General features: G+C 42.6%; 1 protein-coding gene across 1 annotated transcript in view; it reads left to right on the top strand.

The window, feature by feature from the left end:
* The window catches only part of ARMH3 (armadillo like helical domain containing 3), a 170,761-nt gene that overhangs the window by 9,349 nt on the left and 139,659 nt on the right, over positions 1-21,753 (top strand). The window contains exons 3-13 of the mRNA XM_066620197.1: positions 251-307; positions 438-584; positions 1,089-1,196; positions 2,214-2,306; positions 3,279-3,353; positions 3,981-4,067; positions 12,444-12,500; positions 12,947-12,990; positions 15,326-15,386; positions 15,618-15,664; positions 20,443-20,518. Of these exons, the coding sequence (XP_066476294.1) occupies positions 251-307; positions 438-584; positions 1,089-1,196; positions 2,214-2,306; positions 3,279-3,353; positions 3,981-4,067; positions 12,444-12,500; positions 12,947-12,990; positions 15,326-15,386; positions 15,618-15,664; positions 20,443-20,518 (852 nt within the window). The remainder of the gene's footprint in view (positions 1-250; positions 308-437; positions 585-1,088; positions 1,197-2,213; positions 2,307-3,278; positions 3,354-3,980; positions 4,068-12,443; positions 12,501-12,946; positions 12,991-15,325; positions 15,387-15,617; positions 15,665-20,442; positions 20,519-21,753) is intronic.

Genomic DNA, 21,753 nt, shown 5'->3' with positions numbered 1-21,753 from the left:
CGCTGAATCCTTCCTTATAAATTGCTTCTGATCATGATTTTATGTTCCTGCTTTGATGTCCTTTTTCTTTAGAATTTTTTCTTCAGCTTCCATTCTTGATGATCTGCAGAAGAAACTGTGTACCTCAGAGACCATCTCTGCATTCAGTTACTAGTTTTGTTAAATCTAGAATGTTTAACATATTGCTGTAAGGACAACCATATTTTGTGTCAATGGCAGCCATTGTAATAGGGATTTCTTTTCCTTTCAGACAGAAGATCCCAGTAAATGCAACCCTCGGTTTTGGGAAGAGCTTTTCCTCATGAAGGTAACATTGAAATGTGTAACCAACAGTCTTTCCTCTGAACTTCACTCTGTGTTTACTTTCCATGTAGAAATTTTCAGTCTCTGATGTACTTTGTGACTCCGTGAACTGTTTTTCTTTCCTTTTCTGACAGGTGAATCTGGAGTACTTGGAAGGAAAGCTGGAGTCTCTAGATGGAGAAGAGCTAATGAAGATAAAAGATAACATTAACTGTTTATTTCAACGCTGCATCCGAGCTCTAGGAGAAGAGCATCCCATCAGAGTAGTTAATGCATTACAGGTGCTGTACCCTATTTTAGGCGTTCAGGGCAGGGCTTTCACTGAGCAAAGCTAATGAGCAAGCAAGTAATTAAGGCTTCCTTAGTGCCAATGAGGGGAAAGAGCTCTCTTATGGTTCAGGTCCACCAAAATCCTTCAGTGTACTAGAGTAGATGTCTTCTGAGATTCTGTAACATGTGACAGTAAAAACAATTTTTTCTTTGCAAGCACCTGTACAATTTGAGAGATCTATTAAGGATTGTTGTATGCAAGCTCATGCAAAAGTGAACATTGTAGAAAGGCAGCTTGTAAAGGCATAGAAGAGGAAACAAGACTGTGCTTTTGTTTTGTTAAATATTTACACCTGTCTTCCAATTCCAACCCCCAAGGCAACTTTGAGGAGTCTTGATCTGTTGTGTTCACAAAATTAAAAAAAAGCCCCCTAGAAGTGTAGCTTTAAACTTCTGGAGCATAGAATAGGTAGGTGCTTTGTGTTTCAGTTGCTGTCTTTTCCTTTCAATCACAGACTCTCTGTGCACTGATCCGTGGGGTTCATCAGAAGAACAAATCCACATCTGGCTTTGACATCATCAACATGCTGATGGGCTTCGACAAGGCTGAAGTGTGCATGAAGGTGAGGGCTTTCTGAATTTCAGTGAGAGGCAGTAATGTGCATCTGGGAGAGACCCATCAAATAATTGTTAAACACATTGGCTGCAGTGTTGCCCCTAGTATTAAGGGGTCAGCCTGAGGTTTGAGCAGTTGTATGTTGAATGTTGATGATGTTGAAAATGAATCATTTTCATGATTGTGACTTTACCCTTCTGGCTGCTTGGTCCTCTGGATATTGGTAAAGATAGGAAGTTATGCCAGACAGGGCCTTTTCCACAATTGTGTTGACTACTAGTCACTGTGTAAGTTGGTACAGTATTATTATGGGCTGCAGCTAAAATGTAAAAATAGAAATGTGTTAAGCTGGTAGCAGGGTTCTACTGGCCAACATAATGCTGCTCCCTTGGAATAGATGCTCCCTTAAGATACTTCAGAGCTTAATATACCATGCCCGTTTGGGGCTTCATTATCTTCCTGTAACGAAAGATTACAGTGTTATAGCATATTGACAGTTGCAGCATAAGCAAAGTATAGTGTAAGGAGGCACCCACCTAAGATCCCCAAGAGTTCTTCAAACAGACACTGGCTATACATTTTTAAAGTGAGGTTTGCAATCATCTGGGCGTTAAGATGTATATGCACGCATTCAAGCCATGCAGCATGAATTAAGACTCTATTTTGTTTCCTGAAAATCTCAGTTCTTTTGTGTGCGTGCGTGCTCTGTATAAAAAAAACTGAGATTTTCAGGAAACATAATAGCGTCTCAATCCATGCTGCATGACAAGAATGCATGAAACATAGTTTTGGAATGAATCATTGCTTTAATATATGATTAGACATGTTTGTTTTTGCTAAGTCAGGTTTAGAACCCAAGTCTTACTGAATGCAATGGGTTTACTTCTTAGTAAAGTAAATAGCATCAGTTTCAAACACCTCTACCCATGATATAATTCAATTTTGCACAGAGCAAAGCAGTAGTCCTGTAAATTTTATGCAGTCTGGGAATACAGTGGGTCACAGTAACTGTTGTCTTCTCTAGAATCTGATGGAAAGTTTGGATACTCTGCTTTGTGCAGAAGGCTCTGAAAGCCTCAAGAGCTTGTGCCTGAAGCTACTTCTCTGTTTGGTGACTGTAAGTAATAGATGAAGGAGGGTTGACTATAAAAAGTATGTACTGTTCAGACTTGGAAAATAAAGTTCCTTTAAACTAAACGCCATGTTCTTAATCTCTAACGAAGGGGGCACTTCTAATTCCAACTGACCAATCCTGTCTATGAATGTCACCTGCTTTCATATACAGACCCTGCTTACAGGTTGTCTAGCAAGGATACAGTAATTTACGAGGGGTTTGTTTTTTTGCCTTGTTCACTTGAGAGCGCAGAGGATTGGTTTCTTTGCTTTTATTGACAGGTTTGTACTGACTTTTATATGCTTGATTTTATTTGAACAAATGTACGTAATACAGGATAAACAACTACTCATATCACTATTGTAACCCACAGCCTCCTCCAAGAAGTAATGAAAACTTGTAGAAAAGGAAAGAATAGAAGTAGGAAGAGAGAGAGAAGGAGAGAGGGGGCAAGAAGTAGATCAGTGCAGAACGAATGGAAGAACACAAGCTTCAGCTTTGAACACATCCACAGTCTTCTTCCAACTAAAATCATAAGGGTCAGGAGTTTCCTACGAATCAGCAGTAGCAGTGACAGGTGGAGAGACTTTCACTGGTGAAGTATCAACTTCATTGTCACCAAAGACGCTTGTTGAACCATAAACTATCATATTTAGAAAGTGCCCACAAAGACTGAATATAACCTAAAACCAAATTAGAACAAAAATTTGTTAATATGGCACTTTCTGTCATGCCAAAGATCAATAACTTTAGAGTGAATCAAATGTATATGCACAAAGTGGCCACCAAATAATAGGTTTCTTTACATGGGAGAATTTCAGTAAATGGCATATTTGTTGTGTGTGTTCAGAGAGCATAGATTTAATGATGACTGCTTCTCTGAAGTATCGGATAATCTAGAACCCGTTGATGCAGCGTGGATAGTGTTTAATTGCACCCAAAGGGTTCTCAAAAACGTCTTTTGGCTCCATCCAGGTGACAGATAACATCAGCCAGAACACTATCCTTGAGTATGTGATGATTAACAGCATCTTTGAAGCTATATTACAGGCAAGTTCTCGCTCTCCTTCCCCTTCTAATTAGTTTTTCATAGTCCATTGCTATAAATCAGCTTTTCTTGATGTTTGAGTGCCATCTAACATTAATTTTTTTTGTTTGCATATTGACTATTCTCTTGTTTTAGTCTCTGCTTACAGTTTAAGTTCCAACACCTTGATCCAAGCCATTTATAAACTTGGTGTAAAAGTAGATACACAGCACTTTGGGCCTAATTCTCTAGTGTAGTATTAGGCAAGAGGACCCCTCCCCCCCTTTTTAAAGAGCATGAACTTGAGCCCATATCAAGTTCTTTTTTGCCCTCAGACATGCTCATTCTTTCCAAGGTAAAAATTTGACTTGCAAAATTGCAAATTGTGATAGCTCTGTATTACAGCGTACACTGGATGCCATGCCATATGCTACTTTTGAGGGTTGGTGAAAATCATGCTTCTTCCTTTGTACATAGGAATGGACTGGATCACCTCCTGTAAGTTGCTTAGGTACATTTGGGTAGTGTAAGGTATGAGTTTTCCTGTATTTCCTATCTACTTCTTTGCTAGTTAACTATCCACAAATCAGTCATCTGGGAAATGCTCTTCAAAGCACAGACATTTAATCTATTCCTTCTCTTGGTTGTAGATCCTCTCCAGTCTTCCCAGTCGCAGGGAGCATGGTTATGAAGCTGTTGTCCTGCTTGCCTTATTAGTAAACTATAGAAAGTATGAGGTGAGTGCTTCATGCTCAAAGTGTGTGTGTGTGTGTGAGTGTGTGACACCAGTGTTTTCAGGGTCTTGCCTGTTAGGGCCCCAAAAACTGATGTACCCATTAGTAACTTGTTAAGTAACAGGTGATAGTGGGAATGTGTTGTAAAAACATGATCTACTTGTATCCAAGTGTAAATGTCTTATACCCAACTTAAGGCCAAATGCTATCCAATGTTCCAGTGACAGTGCAGCTGCAGTCAGCCCTGAGGTAAGGGAACAAACATTCCTTTAACCTGAGGGGTCTCAATGACTGCCCCGCCACCACAGGATGCACTGCATGCCCCCTTGGCATGGCTGCGTCAGTTGGCTAGGATTTGGCCGTTAGTAACATCTGTGTGTTTTCAATGTACAGTACTTTGAGTATGTATATTGGTATAATTGTGCAGTATTTCTAGTACACAAAAGGAAAAAATTATTTTATTATGTGTGCATTTTCAGTTTGGGAATATTTACTTGATTTGATTGCAATCTTCTATGTAACACCTTTGGGAAATCTTAGAAAAAGTGTCAGTAGAGGAAGGGACTCATAATCTTGACTCGCATTCTCAGCATTTGGACCCTAGGCATGTGATTTTGTAACTGACCAGCAAGCCAGTGTACATTACCATCTTTCGGAGAATTGGTGGTCATGTGATCAGATGATGTTCTGGAATGTTAGGTAGTTCACACTTCCTTGAGGGAGTGGTGTGGATATGAGAGATGGAGATTTTCCAGCTACTTGTTCTTTCTCCAATTTGCATTTGAAGAATGGTTTTTTAATTATGGCTTTTTATATTTTGCCTAGTCTGCAGGATATTAACTCATTGTTCTACAGGGGGCCCTCTTATCAATGAATCCCATATCCGCAGTTTCAGTTATCCATGGATCAGTTCTGCAGGTCCCCTGCATGCCCCCTCTGGAGGCGAGGGGAGTTCTGCTCCCCTCACCTCAGGAGGGTCTTCTGAGCCCAGCAGAGGCTGTGTGCATCCATTTACAGTCTCTGCCAGGTTCAGACTGACTCTCAGAGTAAAAAAAAAGTCTGGTTTTTCAAAAAAAATCAGAAGTGCCTTAAAGCAGAGCTGTCTTCGCTTCTGGACAGTGGGCATTCCCTTGTAGCCATGGTTTCACCTAACCACGGGGGGTTCCAGAATGGAACCCCCATGGATATCCGGGCACATCTATAGCTGAAATCCATAATTTCTGACTGGGGAAGCAAAGTTGTACCAGTATACTTCCTATTTCTGTAGGGTTAATACAGACTTCAGTTAGCAAGAAATGCAGAGAAGGAGAATTAGACACAAGAAATGTGACTTAATTTGCTGTGATCTTCCATAAGATGTAATCTACATGAAGAAGAGCTCAAGGCTATCGTGGAAAAAGAAGGCATGCAGAGAGATGGAAAGTTTGGGTTACAGGAGAGTTGGGAATGATATAGGGGAAGAAATTGAAGGCAAGGCTTTGGGTGTACAGGGTGAAGATGAAAATACAACATGTGTTTAATTGGAAGAAAGGAGACTTCTGAAGGGAGTGGCTGCTTGGAGCATTAGGGAAGATGGCTGACCCAGTGTCTTGACCATAGAACATGGGCATTAGCATCCCAGGTGCAAATAGTGTTGTGCTCTGTTCAAGTGGAGAGAAGAAGGTTAAATACCAGTAGAATGTGTGCTGGCTCCAGTGTGAGGGATGGCGCTAAACTTTAAGTATGTTCTTCCTCCTGTGAGAGTTCTGGACAAAACTACCAATCTCTCCCTTTAGCAATTCTTTTTTTCCCCACCCTTCCTTTTTCTTCAATTTTTCATTCCTGCCTCACTCTCTAGGATTGAGGACACTTAGTTTGTATAGCTTCACATACAGCTATGAAGAGGTGCAAGTGACTCCTGTGTCTGAAAACCATGAAAAGAAAAGGGTAGTGTGAATCATTCCTTAGATGCTTGGTGGTGATGTAGTTGTTTCTTCTTCAGTATGCAGCTTTTCTGTTTAAAACTTCATTTGGGCTACAGAAAGCAGAAAGTTTTATTGATTTGTTTTCAGCCCAAGAAAGAATAACTGTTATTTGGGACCAGTGCAAATGCTCCAGGATCAAGAATATTTCCAAATCTAAGAGCAGCACTAGAGAGAAAGGAAAGGTGATTGTCCTGCTCTTAGATAAAGCTACTGGAGTGTCTTTTATCAGGTCATTTAGAAGTCTCTTCTGGTGAAACATGATTTGTATTGGGATTTTTCTCCACGGGCTTTGCACAGCTGCTAGGAGAGTTTCTGTGTATGCTGTATCATATAGTCATTTAATGTTGAGCAAAGGGTTGCTATTTTCTCCTTGACCAGGGGTGTCAAACTCATTTCATACAGAGGGCCAAATAGCATTAATGATGCCTGCTGAGGGCCGGAGGTGATGTCAGGTGATCACAGGAAGTGATGTCATTAAACAGATCAAAACCAGAATTAACCAGACAGGCTTATGAGATTTTAGAATTGTGTGTATTTGCCTCATGCTTATGATATTACAGCTGTTCTCCATGTTTGTGTGGGTTTTTTTCTTTTTGGTATACTGTGAGAGCCTTTTCATTCTGACCACACTGTTGCTGATTATACTCTGTTTCCTCCAGAGCCTTGTGAGCTGCTAAATTGTTTCATTAAGTTAAGGAAGTCTAATTGCATTGAGAGTGTATTCATTGCTTATGACTTTTAATGTCTGTCTATAAAGAAAACACCAGTGTGCTTGCAAAAAAACTTATTTTTAACAGTGTTCCAAGAGTTGTTTTTTAGCTTTTATTTCACCATGGAATACATACTCTATCATCTGACTCCATAGAAGGCAACTTCCTATGTTTTTTATTAACTTCTTTGTCCATGCTGAGACCTGTTTGATATCACTTGTGTTTGATCAATGGAAAGGTTTCATATGTGCAGTCAGTTAGTCAGTCAGTGTCCGTTGTGCATGTGTGAGCCTGTCGGAAACCTTGCAGGACTTTTTCCGCTTTCTGTTTAGGAGGAAATACTAACATTAAGGATGGGACCCTGAGGTTATGTGAACCTGTCCAAGGGCTGAATATTGGTAACTCACTCACAGAAACGTGGCAGTGGTGAAATTCAAGGAATTTCAGGGTTTGGTCATAAGCAGAGCTGAACTCAGTATGAGGTGTGTCTGCTCTGGTGGAAGGGTGAAGGTTTGATGTTGTTGGATAGCTCAGTGATGAATTCTATGCATGGAGGTCTGCCACAGCAAGCAAAGTAGAGCTATAAATTCTTTTGTGCCATTGTATGAAACAGTGCTTTGTTGAGTGTGTGTGAGACACTCTTGGCGAGTGTCTTCACAGCTATCCTCTCATAATCAAAGTCATTCCATATAAAGATTAGATATCTTCAGTTATATGTTGTAAAGATAGTAGCTAATTCATCTATCATAGTACATTACAAAAGTTGTTCGTGTGTGTGTTTTTTAAATGATTATGAACCAAGTAAGTAAAATGGGCTGTTTGGCTGCACGTAGTTAATCTGTAAAACTTCTGCTGCAGCGAGAGTTATGGCAACGTTTGGAATACATACAGGAAGGATGTTTTAACATCTTTTATACATCTTTTAGTTGCTTTTTTACAGGCCTGATTCCTCTAAGAACTGCTGTTTTATGCTCTTTTTTATTCTGACTTTTATCTGACTACTGTTTTTATGATTTCTGTTAATGTGTTTTAAATATGTTTTTATCTGTTTGTTAAATTATGTTTTAATCTGTTTTTATATGTTGTAAGCCGCCCTGGGTCCCTTTAGGGAGAAGGGCAGGATAGAAATAAAGTTTATTATTATTATTATTGCTGTTGGCAACCTTCAGTCTTGGAAGACTATGGTATCGCGCTCTGGATGGTGGTTCTGGCACAGCATCTAGTGTGGCTGAAAAGGCCGATTCGGGAGTGACAATCCCTTCCACACTGGGAGCAAGTGTAGTGTGTCCCTGGTCTGTCTCCCTGGCTGTGGGCCTTCCTTCTTTGCCTCTTTGCCTCAGACTGTTGGCCAAGTGTCTCTTCAAACTGGGAAAGGCCATGCTGCACAGCCTGCCTCCAAGCGGGCTGCTCAAAGGCCAGGGTTTCCCACCTGTTGAGGTCCACTCCTAAGGCCTTCAGATCCCTCTTGCAGATGTCCTTGTATTGCAGCTGTGTGTATCGCAGCTATTATTATTATTATTCTACAATTTTGGGTACTTTGTTTTTGGCCAGTAGTTAAGTTGGGGAGGAATTCCCCATTTTCTTAAGTCCTGTAGTGCTGTTGGAAGTACAGCTATGCGAGATTTTAAGCTTTGTGAAGTTCCATAGTAACAAGATACTGGTCCTTATTAGTGACATTTTTGACTCTGAACTTTGCCTTGAAGCCCTGCAGCATTTTGGCAGCCTGTTGCAGCAATGAGTATGAACAAGCAGCATGAATCCTGATTTCCCAGCAGTGACATCATTACTGATTGCCAGGGAACTGAGGAGAAGACAGGGAGCTCCAATTGGCCACCTCAGAAGAAGGTGGTAGAGTTAGGGTGAAGTGGGGAAGGAGGAAAGGATGGAGGAGGAAGCAGAGAAGAGAGCAGACGGAGGGATGGGAAAGGGAGTGTCTGAACAAGGAGGGAGGAGAGTGAGAGGGTTTGAGGAAGAGGAGGGAAGCTACAGAACAATGAAAGCAGAATCTGAAGAAGATTACTCAGGAATGAGATGAATGCTAGCAGGAGGAAAGCAGAGTGATACAGAGGAAGAGGGCGCAAAGGTGGAAGGCAAGCTGGTGGAAGAGGGGCTGGAGGGTGAGCAGTGAAGCAGAACTATGAAGTGGAGAAATAACCCCAAGAGAGCCAAAGGAAGGGTAACTGAAGAAGGCACAGGAAGGCAATGATCAAGAAAAGAGACAGGAATGAATAAAGAGGCAAGGAGCTATTTCCCCCAGGCAACAGTTGGTCTTTGGTGCAGGTTTTTAAAGCAGTAGCCCACACTGTGGCACCAGAAAGTCCTATTTATTCCTGGGCTCTCCTGTTTCCAAGGCTAGGTACAGGACCACCCTGAGGACTTTGCAGTTGGGTGCAGAGGGTTCCAATATCAAACCCAAGTAGTATGGGGTGAAGTCATTTCTGCTAAAAAAACAGTGAGGGAGATCAGAAGGGCTTCCAGAGTTAGACCAAGAGAAAGATCCGTAGATGTATTCAGGGTCCTCAGGGAGTGACTGTATGCTCAAATTTTGAATACAAGTATCACAAGCAGCAGGATGTCACAGTACAGTAAATCTTTTCCTCTCCCCCCCCCTCTTACCCACAAAGGCCCCATCATGTCTTTTTCAAACCTGTATAATGTCAACCTTCTCTCTGGAAAGAGGCAGAGCAAGGGGGTTTCGCACACCAAGTCATCCGGAGAACTCCTCCATGTAAAATCTAAAAACTTAATGATAGCCTTGCAATTATTAATTGCTCAAACCGTGGTTTGAAACTATGAATACTGATTCTTTTTTTTCAACTAACTTAAAATTTCTGGTTTTGATTTGTCTCTGGTTGCCTTGTTGTTTGTGAAAAGTAGTTTTACATTCTATCCAAGGCCCTAAAGGTAGATAAGAATGCATTCTTAGAACTTTTCAGCTATGAAAGTTCACTAAAATGTTTTCTTGAGCTCCCACCATTGGCATCCTTCAGTCTCCGGGGACTATGGTATTGCGCTGTGAAAAGTGGTTCCGGAACAGTGTCTGCTGTGGCTGAAGAGGCCAATTTGGGAGTGACAATCCCTTCCAAACTGGGAACAAATGTAGTCTGTCCCTGGTGTTTCTCCCTGGCTACGGCCTTCCCTCTTTACCTCAGTCTGTTGGCCAAGTGTCTCTTCAAACTGGGAGAGGCCATGCTTCACAACCTGCTTCCAGGCGGGACGCTCAGAAGCCAGGGTTTCCCATCTGTTGAGGTCCATTCCTAAGGCCTTCAGATCCCTCTTGCAGATGTCCTTATATCGCAGCTGTGGTCTACCTGTAGGGCGCTTTCCCGGCACAAGTTCTCCATAGAGGAGATCCTTTGGGATCTGGCCATCACCCATTCTCATGACATGACCAAGCCAACACAGGAGTTTCTGTTTCAGCAGTGCATACATGCTAGGGATTCCAGCTCGTTCCAGGACTGTGTTTGGAACTTTGTCCTGCCAGGTGATACTGAGGATGCGTCGGAGGCAGTGCATGTGGAAAGCGTTCAGTTTTCTCTCCTGTTGTGAGCAAAGAGTCCAGGACTCGCTGCAGTACAGAAGTGTACTCAAGATGCAAACTCTGTAGACCTGGATCTTGGTATGTTCTGTCAGCTTCTTGTTGGACCAGACTCTCTTTGTGAGTCTGGAAAACATGGTAGCTGCTTTACCGATGCATTTGTTTAGCTCGGTATCAAGAGAAAGAGTGTCAGAGATCGTTGAGCCAAGGTACACAAAGTCTTGGACAACCTCCAGTTCATGCGCAGAGATTGTGATGCAGGGAGGTGAGTCTACATCCTGAACCATGATCTGTGTTTTCTTCAGGCTGATTGTCAGACCAAAGTCTTGGCAGGCCTTGCTAAAACGATTCATGAGCTGCTGAAGATCTTTGGTAGAGTGGGCGGTGACAGCTGCATCATTGGCAAAGAGGATGTCATGCAGACATTTCAGCTGGACTTTGGACTTTGCTCTCAGTCTGGAGAGGTTGAAGAGCTTTCCATCTGACCTTGTCCGGAGATAGATGCCTTCTGTTGTAGTTCCAAAGGCATGCTTCAGCAGGACAGCGAAGAAAATCCCAAACAAGGTTGGCGCAAGAACACAGCCCTGCTTCACTCCGCTTCGGATGTCAAAGGGGTCTGATGTGGAGCCATCAAAGACTACAGTGCCCTTCACGTCCTTGTGGAAAGATCTGATGATGCTGAGGAGCCTGGGTGGACATCCGATCTTGGGGAGAATCTTGAAGAGGCCGTCCCTGCTGACCATGTTGAAAGCCTTCGTGAGATCTATGAAGGCTATACCTAGCTTTCTTGAGCTAGTTCTATTCTTAGGATGCTTTCTTACAACCTATTGGGCTTATTTATACATGATGGAATTGTTGAGTGTGATTTATGGTAGCACTTGTGGCAGAATGGACACCTGAGCCTAAGTCTGTCAGATGCTTTGCTGCTACCCTGTCTACTTGCTCTGCAAGAATTTCACACTAATAAATATGTACTAGCAGGTGCTTCCTTCCCATCATGCTTGATCAACCATGGAATCCATTTTAAAACAGGAAGAAGAAGCAGAAAATAACAAGAGACTGCTCTCTAGCCTTCTCCCAGCCAGTCTGGTGGCCCCCTCAGTTTCTTATTTTTCCTACTTCTATCTGGGTTCTTCTGCATTTCAGTCTGTTCTATGATACCTTGTTTTTGATAGTTATGACTTTTGTCCTTTTGTTTACTTATGTCTTGACCTTCTGTTGATTTAACATTTAGCTAACCCAGTTTATTTTTGCATCTGATAATTAGGCTTTTGCTTTTGAAAGTTCATGGCAGAATTAATTGATCTGATCATAAAATAACTTGGGTCTCTCTGTTTGTTTGCTGTACCAGATGAACATAGCTATTTTTCTTAGAATTTTTGTTGCTTTCCCAACAATTGACCGTGTAGGCACCTTGGAATTTGGATTTGACAGTACATTTTGGACACTGGATTCCAACGGTTTGCTTTAGATATTGCCTATAATGTGACTTGATGAATTTGTCATCATCCACATTTTTGCATATTGAGGAGTTGTTATCATGGTACTTAATAAATTGAATTGCTAGAACACTTTTTGCTTAAGTAGGCCTTGAACTAAAGTGCTTTGAGAATATTTGTTAAATGGTTTTAGTTAATAGGATTGCAATTCCTGTAATTCAGATACGCTGTGTGCTTCAGTCTCTAGTGGTCCATATCACACTCAGAAACCAGCTCAAAACCACTGTGGGCTGGGCAAATTTGCATAGACATGGTAAGTGTGGATGTGTCTTAGGAGGAAGTGACAGGGTACTTGCCTTTTTGTTTAGGGTACATCTCAGCCAGGAGTGTAGAAAGCTGCTATACTGATGGGCCCTCAAGTGTCAGACCTATACAGTGTTGAATCTACAATGTATGCTTATTTACTTCTTGTTTTCGCAGCTATTTAAAAAATTACTTATGTGTAAAGTGCTGTCAAGCTGGCAGTGTCCCTCACAACACTTTGGAAGGGAAGTGAGAGTCTTATTTTTGTGTGATGCTGGTGCTCTGGGAGAAGTGGATCCATAGTCCCATGGTTTTAACTGAGGGGCATGTATGTGCTGCCTGAGGAGGTCAAGACCATGTGTGAAATTGTATTAACTTTACTGAATCATTAAATTAATCCATGTCTTTCCTTTTTCCCATTGTAGTCTGTAAATCCTTATATAGTGAAATTGTCGATCATAGACGATGAGGCAACGCTCAATGTGAGTATTATACATTGTAAGTGATGTTAATCTGGAGATGTAACAAATTATGAATTACCTTGGTGCACTAGGAATTTCACAACAAACCATACTACACTAATTTTTAAAAAGTTCCAAAAGCTTAGTCTTCCATTTTCATGACTCAAGCAAACCAAAAACATGCATAGCATATTGTATGGGAGGAAAAACACATAATAGAGAGGGACTAGATGGGTAATGGAAATTGCAGTAAATCTTACTCTATATTTCCTTAGGCTTACTCTATATTTCCTTAGACTTGCTTCACTTTGCGATGGGCCACTTCAAATTTAAAACTTAGAGAAGTCTAGAACTGTAACACTGACTGTGTGTGGAGGAAGAGAGAAATGGAGGACTAGAGTCCTTGCAGGCCATCAGACCTGTAACTAAGCACTCTAAGAACGTAACATCTTTTTTTGTTCTTGCAGGGCATGGGTCTTGTAGTAGCTCAGGCACTATCCGAGTACAATCGGTAAGCTAACTTCAGGCTTCATGAGTAGTTATCTCCTTTTGAGATATAAACTGCTGTATTTCTGCTGCTGTTCCTGTCTCCAAATCTGTGCTAGGCCTTGCAGAGTAGATTTGTTAATGGCTTGGTTTCACATGGGGGCTGGCAGGATAGCATTTAAAAGGCATATCTGCAGACCTCATGCTGCTGTATGCCTGTTTGCAGCTATACAGCATGTGGTGGCTGGGTTAGTGCACCTTACTCTGTTGGAGAAAATTGTCTGTATGGTCCTGATGTATAGGTTTTTGACCTTTTGAACCCTCTAGATTACGCACAGGCTTTGTAGAGTTATTACAGTGAGGAGATGGCAGCTTCTTGATGATGTAGTCCTAGAATAAGTGCTCTAGGACAGTGCTTCCCAAAGTGTGGGAAAGTGCTTCCCAAAGCACTTCTTACTGGTGGGTCATGAGACCAAACACAGTGAGTCACAATCTGAACCTATCTGTCTGCCCTTGTTCTGGTTTGGCTTCAAAAGTCAAAGTCCAGAAGCCCCATCACTTACCATAGTCTCCTGAGGCCTTTCCTGGCCCAGTGACCAACTCTGCAAGCCTCAAAATGGCTCTCAGAAGCTTCTCAGAATGGCTCTTCTGGTTTTTGGAAGCCACATCTGGTTTTCTTTCAAAAACTCCAGTTGGCTTATTGAGGCTTCTGAGGGCCATTCTGAGGCCCTTGGCAACTTGTAGAGTGGGTTGCTAGGCCAGGAGAGGCCTCCAGCACCACCAGGAGAATCATGACCCACTGAAAAGATGTGGATTGTGGTGCTGCAGTTTGGGAACCCATATTCTAAGAAATCTGCATGCTATGGACACATCCACCTTCATTGTGGCAGTGGTACTCTTGTTCCCTTTGTTAATTGCCTTCAAGACATAAAAAAGAAGACAGATTTACTTCCCTTAGTGGTATAGGTTCAGAGGGTTTCCCCCCCCTTTTCTTTCTTGCTTGCTTACTCAAATACTTGCTCTAAATCTTCTCAAACTACCAGATGGTGGTTCCTGGGCTTAGATGTACCATCAACTCAGTAAATTTGCTGGTGATTGTGTTGTAGCTGTCTAGAAGGCATACATTACTAGAGAAATGACTGATATGTTTTCTAGAGTAGCTTTGATAAGGATTTATGTGGTGAGAATTTAAAGCTGATTAAAAAAGAAAAATATTGGGCTTCATCCTGACCTTTTTGTGGAGTGTGGGTTGTCATCATAAGCATCCTTTTGTTTTTTCCAAGAATGTCCTGCTCAAGGACCCCTTCAACTCGTGCAACTTGCTTGAAGCAGAATGTTTCTTCCTGGAATGGAAGGAGCTTTCATTGATGCTCTGCTCTCTGCAAAAACATTAGGGTGCAACCCATTGTTTGCTTAGAACATGGAGGATGGTCTTCTATGCATTTGTATGTCTAACAATTAATATAATGGAGAATCTGTAGACAGGTACTGCTGCATTTGTCTCAAAGGACAGAAGATTCAGAATAGGTAAAATGTTTGTTTCACTAATTTATGGAGTTCATAAGCTTTCCGTTCTTAATTTCTCATTATCCTGAATTAGTCCAATAAAAGATCTTTCTTTACCTACTTTATATCTGCTACAGTGATACATAGCTTAGCAAATCCTGTCTGTTCCTTGTGGATACTTTAATCTACTTTGGAGAAATCGACCCAGTTACAGGAAATGGGGTGTGGGATCATGCGTTTCTCACCCTCCCCCCTGTCCTCCTGTGTGTATTCCCAATGATGTTCTCTAGTCAGCCTTACCTATGGTCAAGCATTAAAACTGGCATAATTAATCATCATTAAAAGAGAACCTTCCTGTACTAACGAACTTCAGACACTGGTCTCAAATCCTCATTAAGAAAGAATTCTGGTTGTCATTAGCCCATAGCTAATACATGTGCTGATGCTACACAAATTGTGGCTATGGCTGAGGTAGATGAAAATTTGTGCTCAAGAGGGAGAACATGATCTTGTGACCTGGTTTCTCAACCTGATTTCTCAACCAGGGTGGAGCTATATTGAGCTTCTACTATCAAGAATTTGTGCCATTTACTTCTCTGCTTTGCCAAATTGATGTACTGTATAGTGTAGCACTAAGTGCCTTAAATAACATGTATTGCAGCTTTGCCTTCTGATGAGTGTCTTCAGTAGATACAGCTGTTAGAAGGATCTTTCCCAGTTGTCTTGATAACTATCTGTAAAAGTGGATGAACACTGAGTTTTAATCTTTTGCCCAAGTACTGTTGTCATGAATAGTCCTCTGTACTTACATAGTTCTGCAACTTCACCTGCCTTTTATTGTCTTTCTTGTTCAGGCAGTACAAAGACAAGGAAGAAGAACACCAGAGTGGCTTTTTTTCTGCCTTGACTAACATGGTAAGAACTCTCTCTGTGTGTGCATGCTTGTTGGTGCTTACTGTTTTAGGGAGCCTGGTGTAAAATTTGTGAAAGGAAATATGGTATTTTCCTATCTATGTTTTAATGGGCTTGGATTCAGGCTCCAGAGAAGTAATGAGGATCTCTGTTGCTTTGAGAATTGTGTTTTGGCTGTGCCTGGGAGAAGATCTTAGTAATCCTAAAGCTGTGCAATACAACTTCTTTCCATAGGTGGGCAGCATGTTCATAGCTGATGCTGATGAAAAAATTTCAGTCCAGTAAGTACATCTAGCAGATGGCAATTTTCCACTTTGATTTAGAGTACAAAATGTAATCCACTGCTGATTTGTCCTGGAACTGGCACTTAATTTAAAAACATAAAACCAGAAGAGTTTAGCACTAGTTCAGCAGCCATTGCTGAAGACTGCATTGAGTGACTCCGCAGAGGCTGCCATTGCACTCTGAATTGTTGGATTTCTACTCTTATGCATTGGGGATAGAATGGAAATATGGTAAGTAAGGAGGAGGAATGCTCGTACGCAGCATGTAGGCGTCATATTGTAGCTTCCACGCGCAGGGCCAGCTGCGGAGATCAGGGGACTCAATGCGTGGATGAGATGGTGGTGTAGGGAGGAGGGGTTTAGATTCGTTAGGCACTGGGGAACGTTTTGGGACAAGCGGGGCCTGTACAAGAGGGGCGGGCTCCACTTGAACCAGAATGGAACCAGACTGCTGGCGCATAACATTAAAAAGGTGGCAGAGCAGCTTTTAAACTGATCCCTGGGGGAAGGCCGACAGGAGCCGAGGGGCATCCGGTTCGGGACTCCTCATCCCTATGGGATGAGGATGGGGAGGTTAGAGAACAACAAGACAAAGGCAGAGTAGGAGAAGAAATTGGGAAAGGTAGCGTGATGGGATGTGATAGACGGTTTGGCACACTGAGAGGATGCGGGGACAAAGGAGCGAATAAGCAGCCCATCCTAGGGCATTTCGTGTACAAATGCTTTTATGTGAATGCCCGAACTCTACGAGCAAAGGTGGGAGAACTGGAATGTCTGGTGACAAGGGAAAACATTGACATAGTGGGCATAACGGAAACCTGGTGGAATTTGGAGAATCAGTGGGATACCACAATCCCGGGCTATAAACTCTACAGGAGGGACAGGCAGGGGCGTGTTGGAGGTGGGGTGGCCGTTTATGTTAAGGAAGGGATAGAATCCAGCAAAGTAGAGATTGAAGGTGGGTCCTACTCCACTGTAGAATCTCTGTGGGTTAAATTACCAGGCTTGTGCAGCGATGTAGTACTGAGGGCGTGCTATCGTCCTCCAGACCAGAAATCGGATGGGGAAACAGATCAGGGAGGTGACAAGGAGGAACAGGGTTGTAATTATGGGGGACTTCAATTATCCTCATATTGACTGGGTCAATTTGTGTTCTGGTCACGATAAGGAAATCGGATTTCTTGACGTGCTAAATGACTGTGGCTTAGATCAGCTAGTCACAGAGCCCACCAGAGGACAGGTGACTCTGGATTTAATATTGTGCGGTATGCAGGACCTGGTTAGAGATGTAAATGTTACTGAGCCATTGGGGAACAGTGATCATGCTGCAATACGTTTTGACATGCATGTTGGGGGAAGAATACCAGGCAAATCTCTAACAAAAACCCTTGACTTCCGATGGGCGGACTTCCCCCAAATGAGGAGGCTGGTTAGAAGGAGGTTGAAAGGGAGGGTAAAAAGAGTCCAATCTCTCCAGAGTGCATGGAGGCTGCTTAAAACAACAGTAATAGAGGCCCAGCAGAGGTGTATACCGCAAGAAAGAAGGGTTCCACTAAATCCAGGAGAGTGCCCGCATGGCTAACCAGCCAAGTTAGAGAGGCTGTGAAGGGCAAGGAAGCTTCCTTCCGTAAATGGAAGTCTTGCCCTAATGAGGAGAATAAAAAGGAACATAAACTGTGGCAAAAGAAATGTAAGAAGGTGATATGGGAGGCCAAGCGAGACTATGAGGAACGCATGGCCAGCAACATTAAGGGGAATAATAAAAGCTTCTTCAAATATGTTAGAAGCAGGAAACCCACCAGAGAAGCGGTTGGCCCTCTGGATGGTGAGGGAGGGAAAGGGGAGATAAAAGGAGACTTAGAGATGGCAGAGAAATTAAATGAGTTCTTTGCATCTGTCTTCACGGCAGAAGACCTCGGGCAGATACCGCTGCCTGAACGGCCCCTCCTGACCGAGGAGTTAAGTCAGATAGAGGTTAAAAGAGAAGATGATTCAGACCTCATTGATAAATTAAAGATCAATAAGTCATTGGGCCCTGATGGCATCCACCCTAGAGTTATTAAGGAATTGAAGAATGAAGTTGCTGATCTCTTGACTAAGGTATGCAACTTGTCCCTCAAAATGACCACGGTGCCAGAAGATTGGAGGATAGCAAATGTCACGCCTATTTTTAAAAAGGGAAAGAGGGGGGACCTGGGAAACTATAGGCCGGTCAGCCTAACATCCATACCAGGTAAGATGGTGGAATGCCTCATCAAAGATAGGATCTCAAAACACATAGACGAACAGGCCTTACTGAGGGAGAGTCAGCATGGCTTCTGTAAGGGTAAGTCTTGCCTCACGAACCTTATAGAATTCTTTGAAAAGGTCAATAGGCATGTGGATTTGGGAGGACCTGTGGACATTATATATCTGGACTTTCAGAAGGCGTTTGACACGGTTCCTCACCAAAGGCTACTGAAAAAACTCCACAGTCAGGGAATTAGAGGACAGGTCCTCTCATGGATTGAGAACTGGTTGGAGGCCAGGAAGCAGAGAGTGGGTGTCAATGGGCAATTTTCACAATGGAGAGAGGTGAAAAGCGGTGTGCCCCAAGGATCTGTCCTGGGACCGGTGCTTTTCAACCTCTTCATAAATGACCTGGAGACAGGGTTGAGCAGTGAAGTGGCTAAGTTTGCAGACGACACCAAACTTTTCCGAGTGGTGAAGACCAGAAGTGATTGTGAGGAGCTCCAGAAGGATCTCTCCAGACTGGCAGAATGGGCAGCAAAATGGCAGATGCGCTTCAATGTCAGTAAGTGTAAAGTCATGCACATTGGGGCAAAAAATCAAAACTTTAGATATAGGCTGATGGGTTCTGAGCTGTCTGTGACAGATCAGGAGAGAGATCTTGGGGTGGTGGTGGACAGGTCGATGAAAGTGTCGACCCAATGTGCGGCGGCAGTGAAGAAGGCCAATTCTATGTTTGGGATCATTAGGAAGGGTATTGAGAACAAAGCGGCTAGTATTATAATGCCTTTGTACAAATCTATGGTAAGGCCACACCTGGAGTATTGTGTCCAGTTTTGGTCGCCGCATCTCAAAAAAGACATAGTGGAAATGGAAAAGGTGCAAAAGAGAGCGACTAAGATGATTATGGGGCTGGGGCACCTTCCTTATGAGGAAAGGCTACAGCGTTTGGGCCTCTTCAGCCTAGAAAAGAGACGCCTGAGGGGGGACATGATTGAGACATACAAAATTATTCAGGGGATTGACAGAGTGGATAGGGAGATGCTCTTTACACTCTCACATAATACCAGAACCAGGGGACATCCACCAAAATTGAGTGTTGGGCGGGTTAGGACAGACAAAAGAAAATATTTCTTTACTCAGCGTGTGGTCGGTCTGTGGAACTCTTTGCCACAGGATGTGGTGCTGGCGTCTACCCTAGACGCCTTTAAAGGGGGATTGGACAAGTTTCTGGAGGAAAAATCCATTATGGGGTACAAGCCATGATGTGTATGCGCAACCTCCTGATTTTAGAAATGGGTTATGTCAGAATGCCAGATGCAGGGGAGGGCACCAGGATGAGGTCTCTTGTTATCTGGTGTGCTCCTTGGGGCATTTGGTGGGTCGCTGTGAGATACAGGAAGCTGGACTAGATGGGCCTATGGCCTGATCCAGTGGGGCTGTTCTTATGTTCTTATGTCATTGTTCTGGGCCAAGGGTACATAACTCCAATCCCTGCTCAGCCATGAGGCCTGCTGGGTGACCTTGGGCCAGCTCTCAGGCTATCCTATCTCAGAGTGGTTGTGACGATAAAAAAATGGGGATGGGGAGCCATGAGCACCACCTTGAACTCTTTTGAAAAAGGCTGATATATAAATGTGAAAAAATTATAGCTTGTTCAGCATGAATGACTATCTTGGAAAGTTTACCACATTCAAGGCTAGCTCCAAATATGTACAGGATATCCACAGATGTCACAAAAGTTTCTCAGGTCATCATCTGGCCAATGTGTTGCCAGTTGATCACCCTGTGCTAAGTGGCATCACCTTCCTCAATGTTCATTCCTCAGTTTGGGAAGGTAACTAGTACAGAACAGCTAACAGGGCAGAGCAGCTAAAGTGTACATTTTGAGCACTTTTTAAAAATCTGCTATGTGAGTGCTATAATGAATAAGGAGAGGCTGCAGCAATGCAGAGGAAATTATTCTTATCAATGACATGTGTGCAGATCTTTTCCAAGGGCCTGGTAGGCTTCAAAGTCCTGAGAGAAAACCTTCTAAAGCAGTGGTTCTCACACATTTAGCACCGGGACCCACTTTTTAGAATGAGAATCTATCAGGACCCACCGGAAATGATGTCATGACCGGAAGGACATAATCAAACAGGAAAATTTTTAACAATCCTACCCACACTTACCCAGGAGTAAGTCCCATTTACTATCATTGTTAAAAGAATATTCATAGTAGCTTGTTAAAAGTACAGGTCTGTAACATTTCCCCAAATGCAGTCACACATCATAGTAGCATCAAGTCTATTATATTAAAAATAAAATATTGAAATGAATGGGGACCCACTTGAAATTGGCTCACGACCCACCTAGTGGGTCCGAATCCACAATGTGAGAAACACTGCTCTAAGGGTTCTAGCTTTTTCAACATATGAATGCTTTGTGTTGTCAGATATTGGGCCCTTTGCATTTGTCATGCTAGGACATCCAGAGTTTTAAAGTGGCACAGAAGAATGCTCTGTTACTGTTCCCCTTTTGATGGTTTGTTCTTGTTTTTTTAGAACCAATGAGGCTATTCTTCTGGCCCTTTATGAGGCTGTTCACTTGAACCGAAACTTCATCACTGTTTTGGCACAGGTGAGTCACAACTCATTTTTATATTTGTGTGAATCAGGAGTGGAAACTAAAATGTATGATGACTTCACCATGCTGGAAGTCGGCTCCTCTTCCCCCAACAATGTTTGGAACTCATCCCATCTTGTGTCAAGTGCATTGTTTCCTCACAGTGATTTGCTCATATGGCACTTTAGCATAACTTCCTCTGAATTTGATGACTTAGAGAGGATATATTCCATGTTATAATTCCCCCTCCCCCCATCACACACGTAATAACGGGAGACTGATTTGACTTCCTATAGAACTCTGAGGTCTTGGGAAGATTGCTGACTAATCTGTTGTTGAAATGACTGAAAGACTGGATGTGATACACTCTTATCAACTGCCAACTAAAGAAAGAAACCTAAGGCTATTTGAATGTGTGGGATAGGTTTTGGAATTGTTTCTGGAAAGTAGTATTTTGGTGCTGGCTGTTTGTGTATGTTGGACCGAGCCAGCACTATGCAGAATGGTTGTTCTTTTTCCTCCTGGAATCCCCTTAAGTCAACTGATCTGAGTGGGAATCCTTCTGCAAGGAAGGGTAATGAGTCCAGAAACAGAGAATTCTTTGGAGTAGAACCAGGAACAGGAGAGACTGTGGTGTTCACATGGAATTGAGAGTTTTACCTAGTGCTCTCATTTTGACTTCTGGCATATTGTCCTCTATCCTGCTTGCTTCTTAACAAAACTCTTGTTTACTTGGAAGTCAATCCTGTTGTGTTCAGTTGGTAATATTCAATAGGTATTGTGTTCAATGTGCTCAGGATTGTAGAGTTTATAAAAAGTTGGTTTCTGTATTATTTCCTTTAATAGAACTGCAAAGAGAACAATCTACCTCTCTCACCAAAATTAAAACAGAGGCAAGACTGCTGCCCTGACTGTGATATTTCAGCCATTACTACTTCTTGGTAGTGTCATCACCTCTTGTGATGTATCTTTTATTTTATTTTTTTTCAGCTTGTAGATTCTTGTGGAAAGTGAATGTTTTTTGTTCTTCCTCTGCAGTTCTCGCAGGATTAGGTCTTTTCTTAAGTTCTGTTGTAGTAAATAATAATGGGTATTGGTTTTTAACCAGGTCTGAACAAGCCTGAACAGGATTCAGGTAGTATTATATGTATACTACAGTGTTACTCAACCAGTGGTATGGGTACCACCAGTGGTACTTGAGATGGTGTCTGGTGGTACTTGCAGGACCCCTGGACACCTGCCACCCAGCA

Source organism: Tiliqua scincoides, chromosome 3 (assembly GCF_035046505.1).
Source record: "Tiliqua scincoides isolate rTilSci1 chromosome 3, rTilSci1.hap2, whole genome shotgun sequence".
Taxonomy (NCBI): domain Eukaryota; kingdom Metazoa; phylum Chordata; class Lepidosauria; order Squamata; family Scincidae; genus Tiliqua; species Tiliqua scincoides.
The sequence above is the reverse complement of the archived record's forward strand: the minus strand, read 5'-3'. Positions and strand labels throughout refer to the sequence as shown.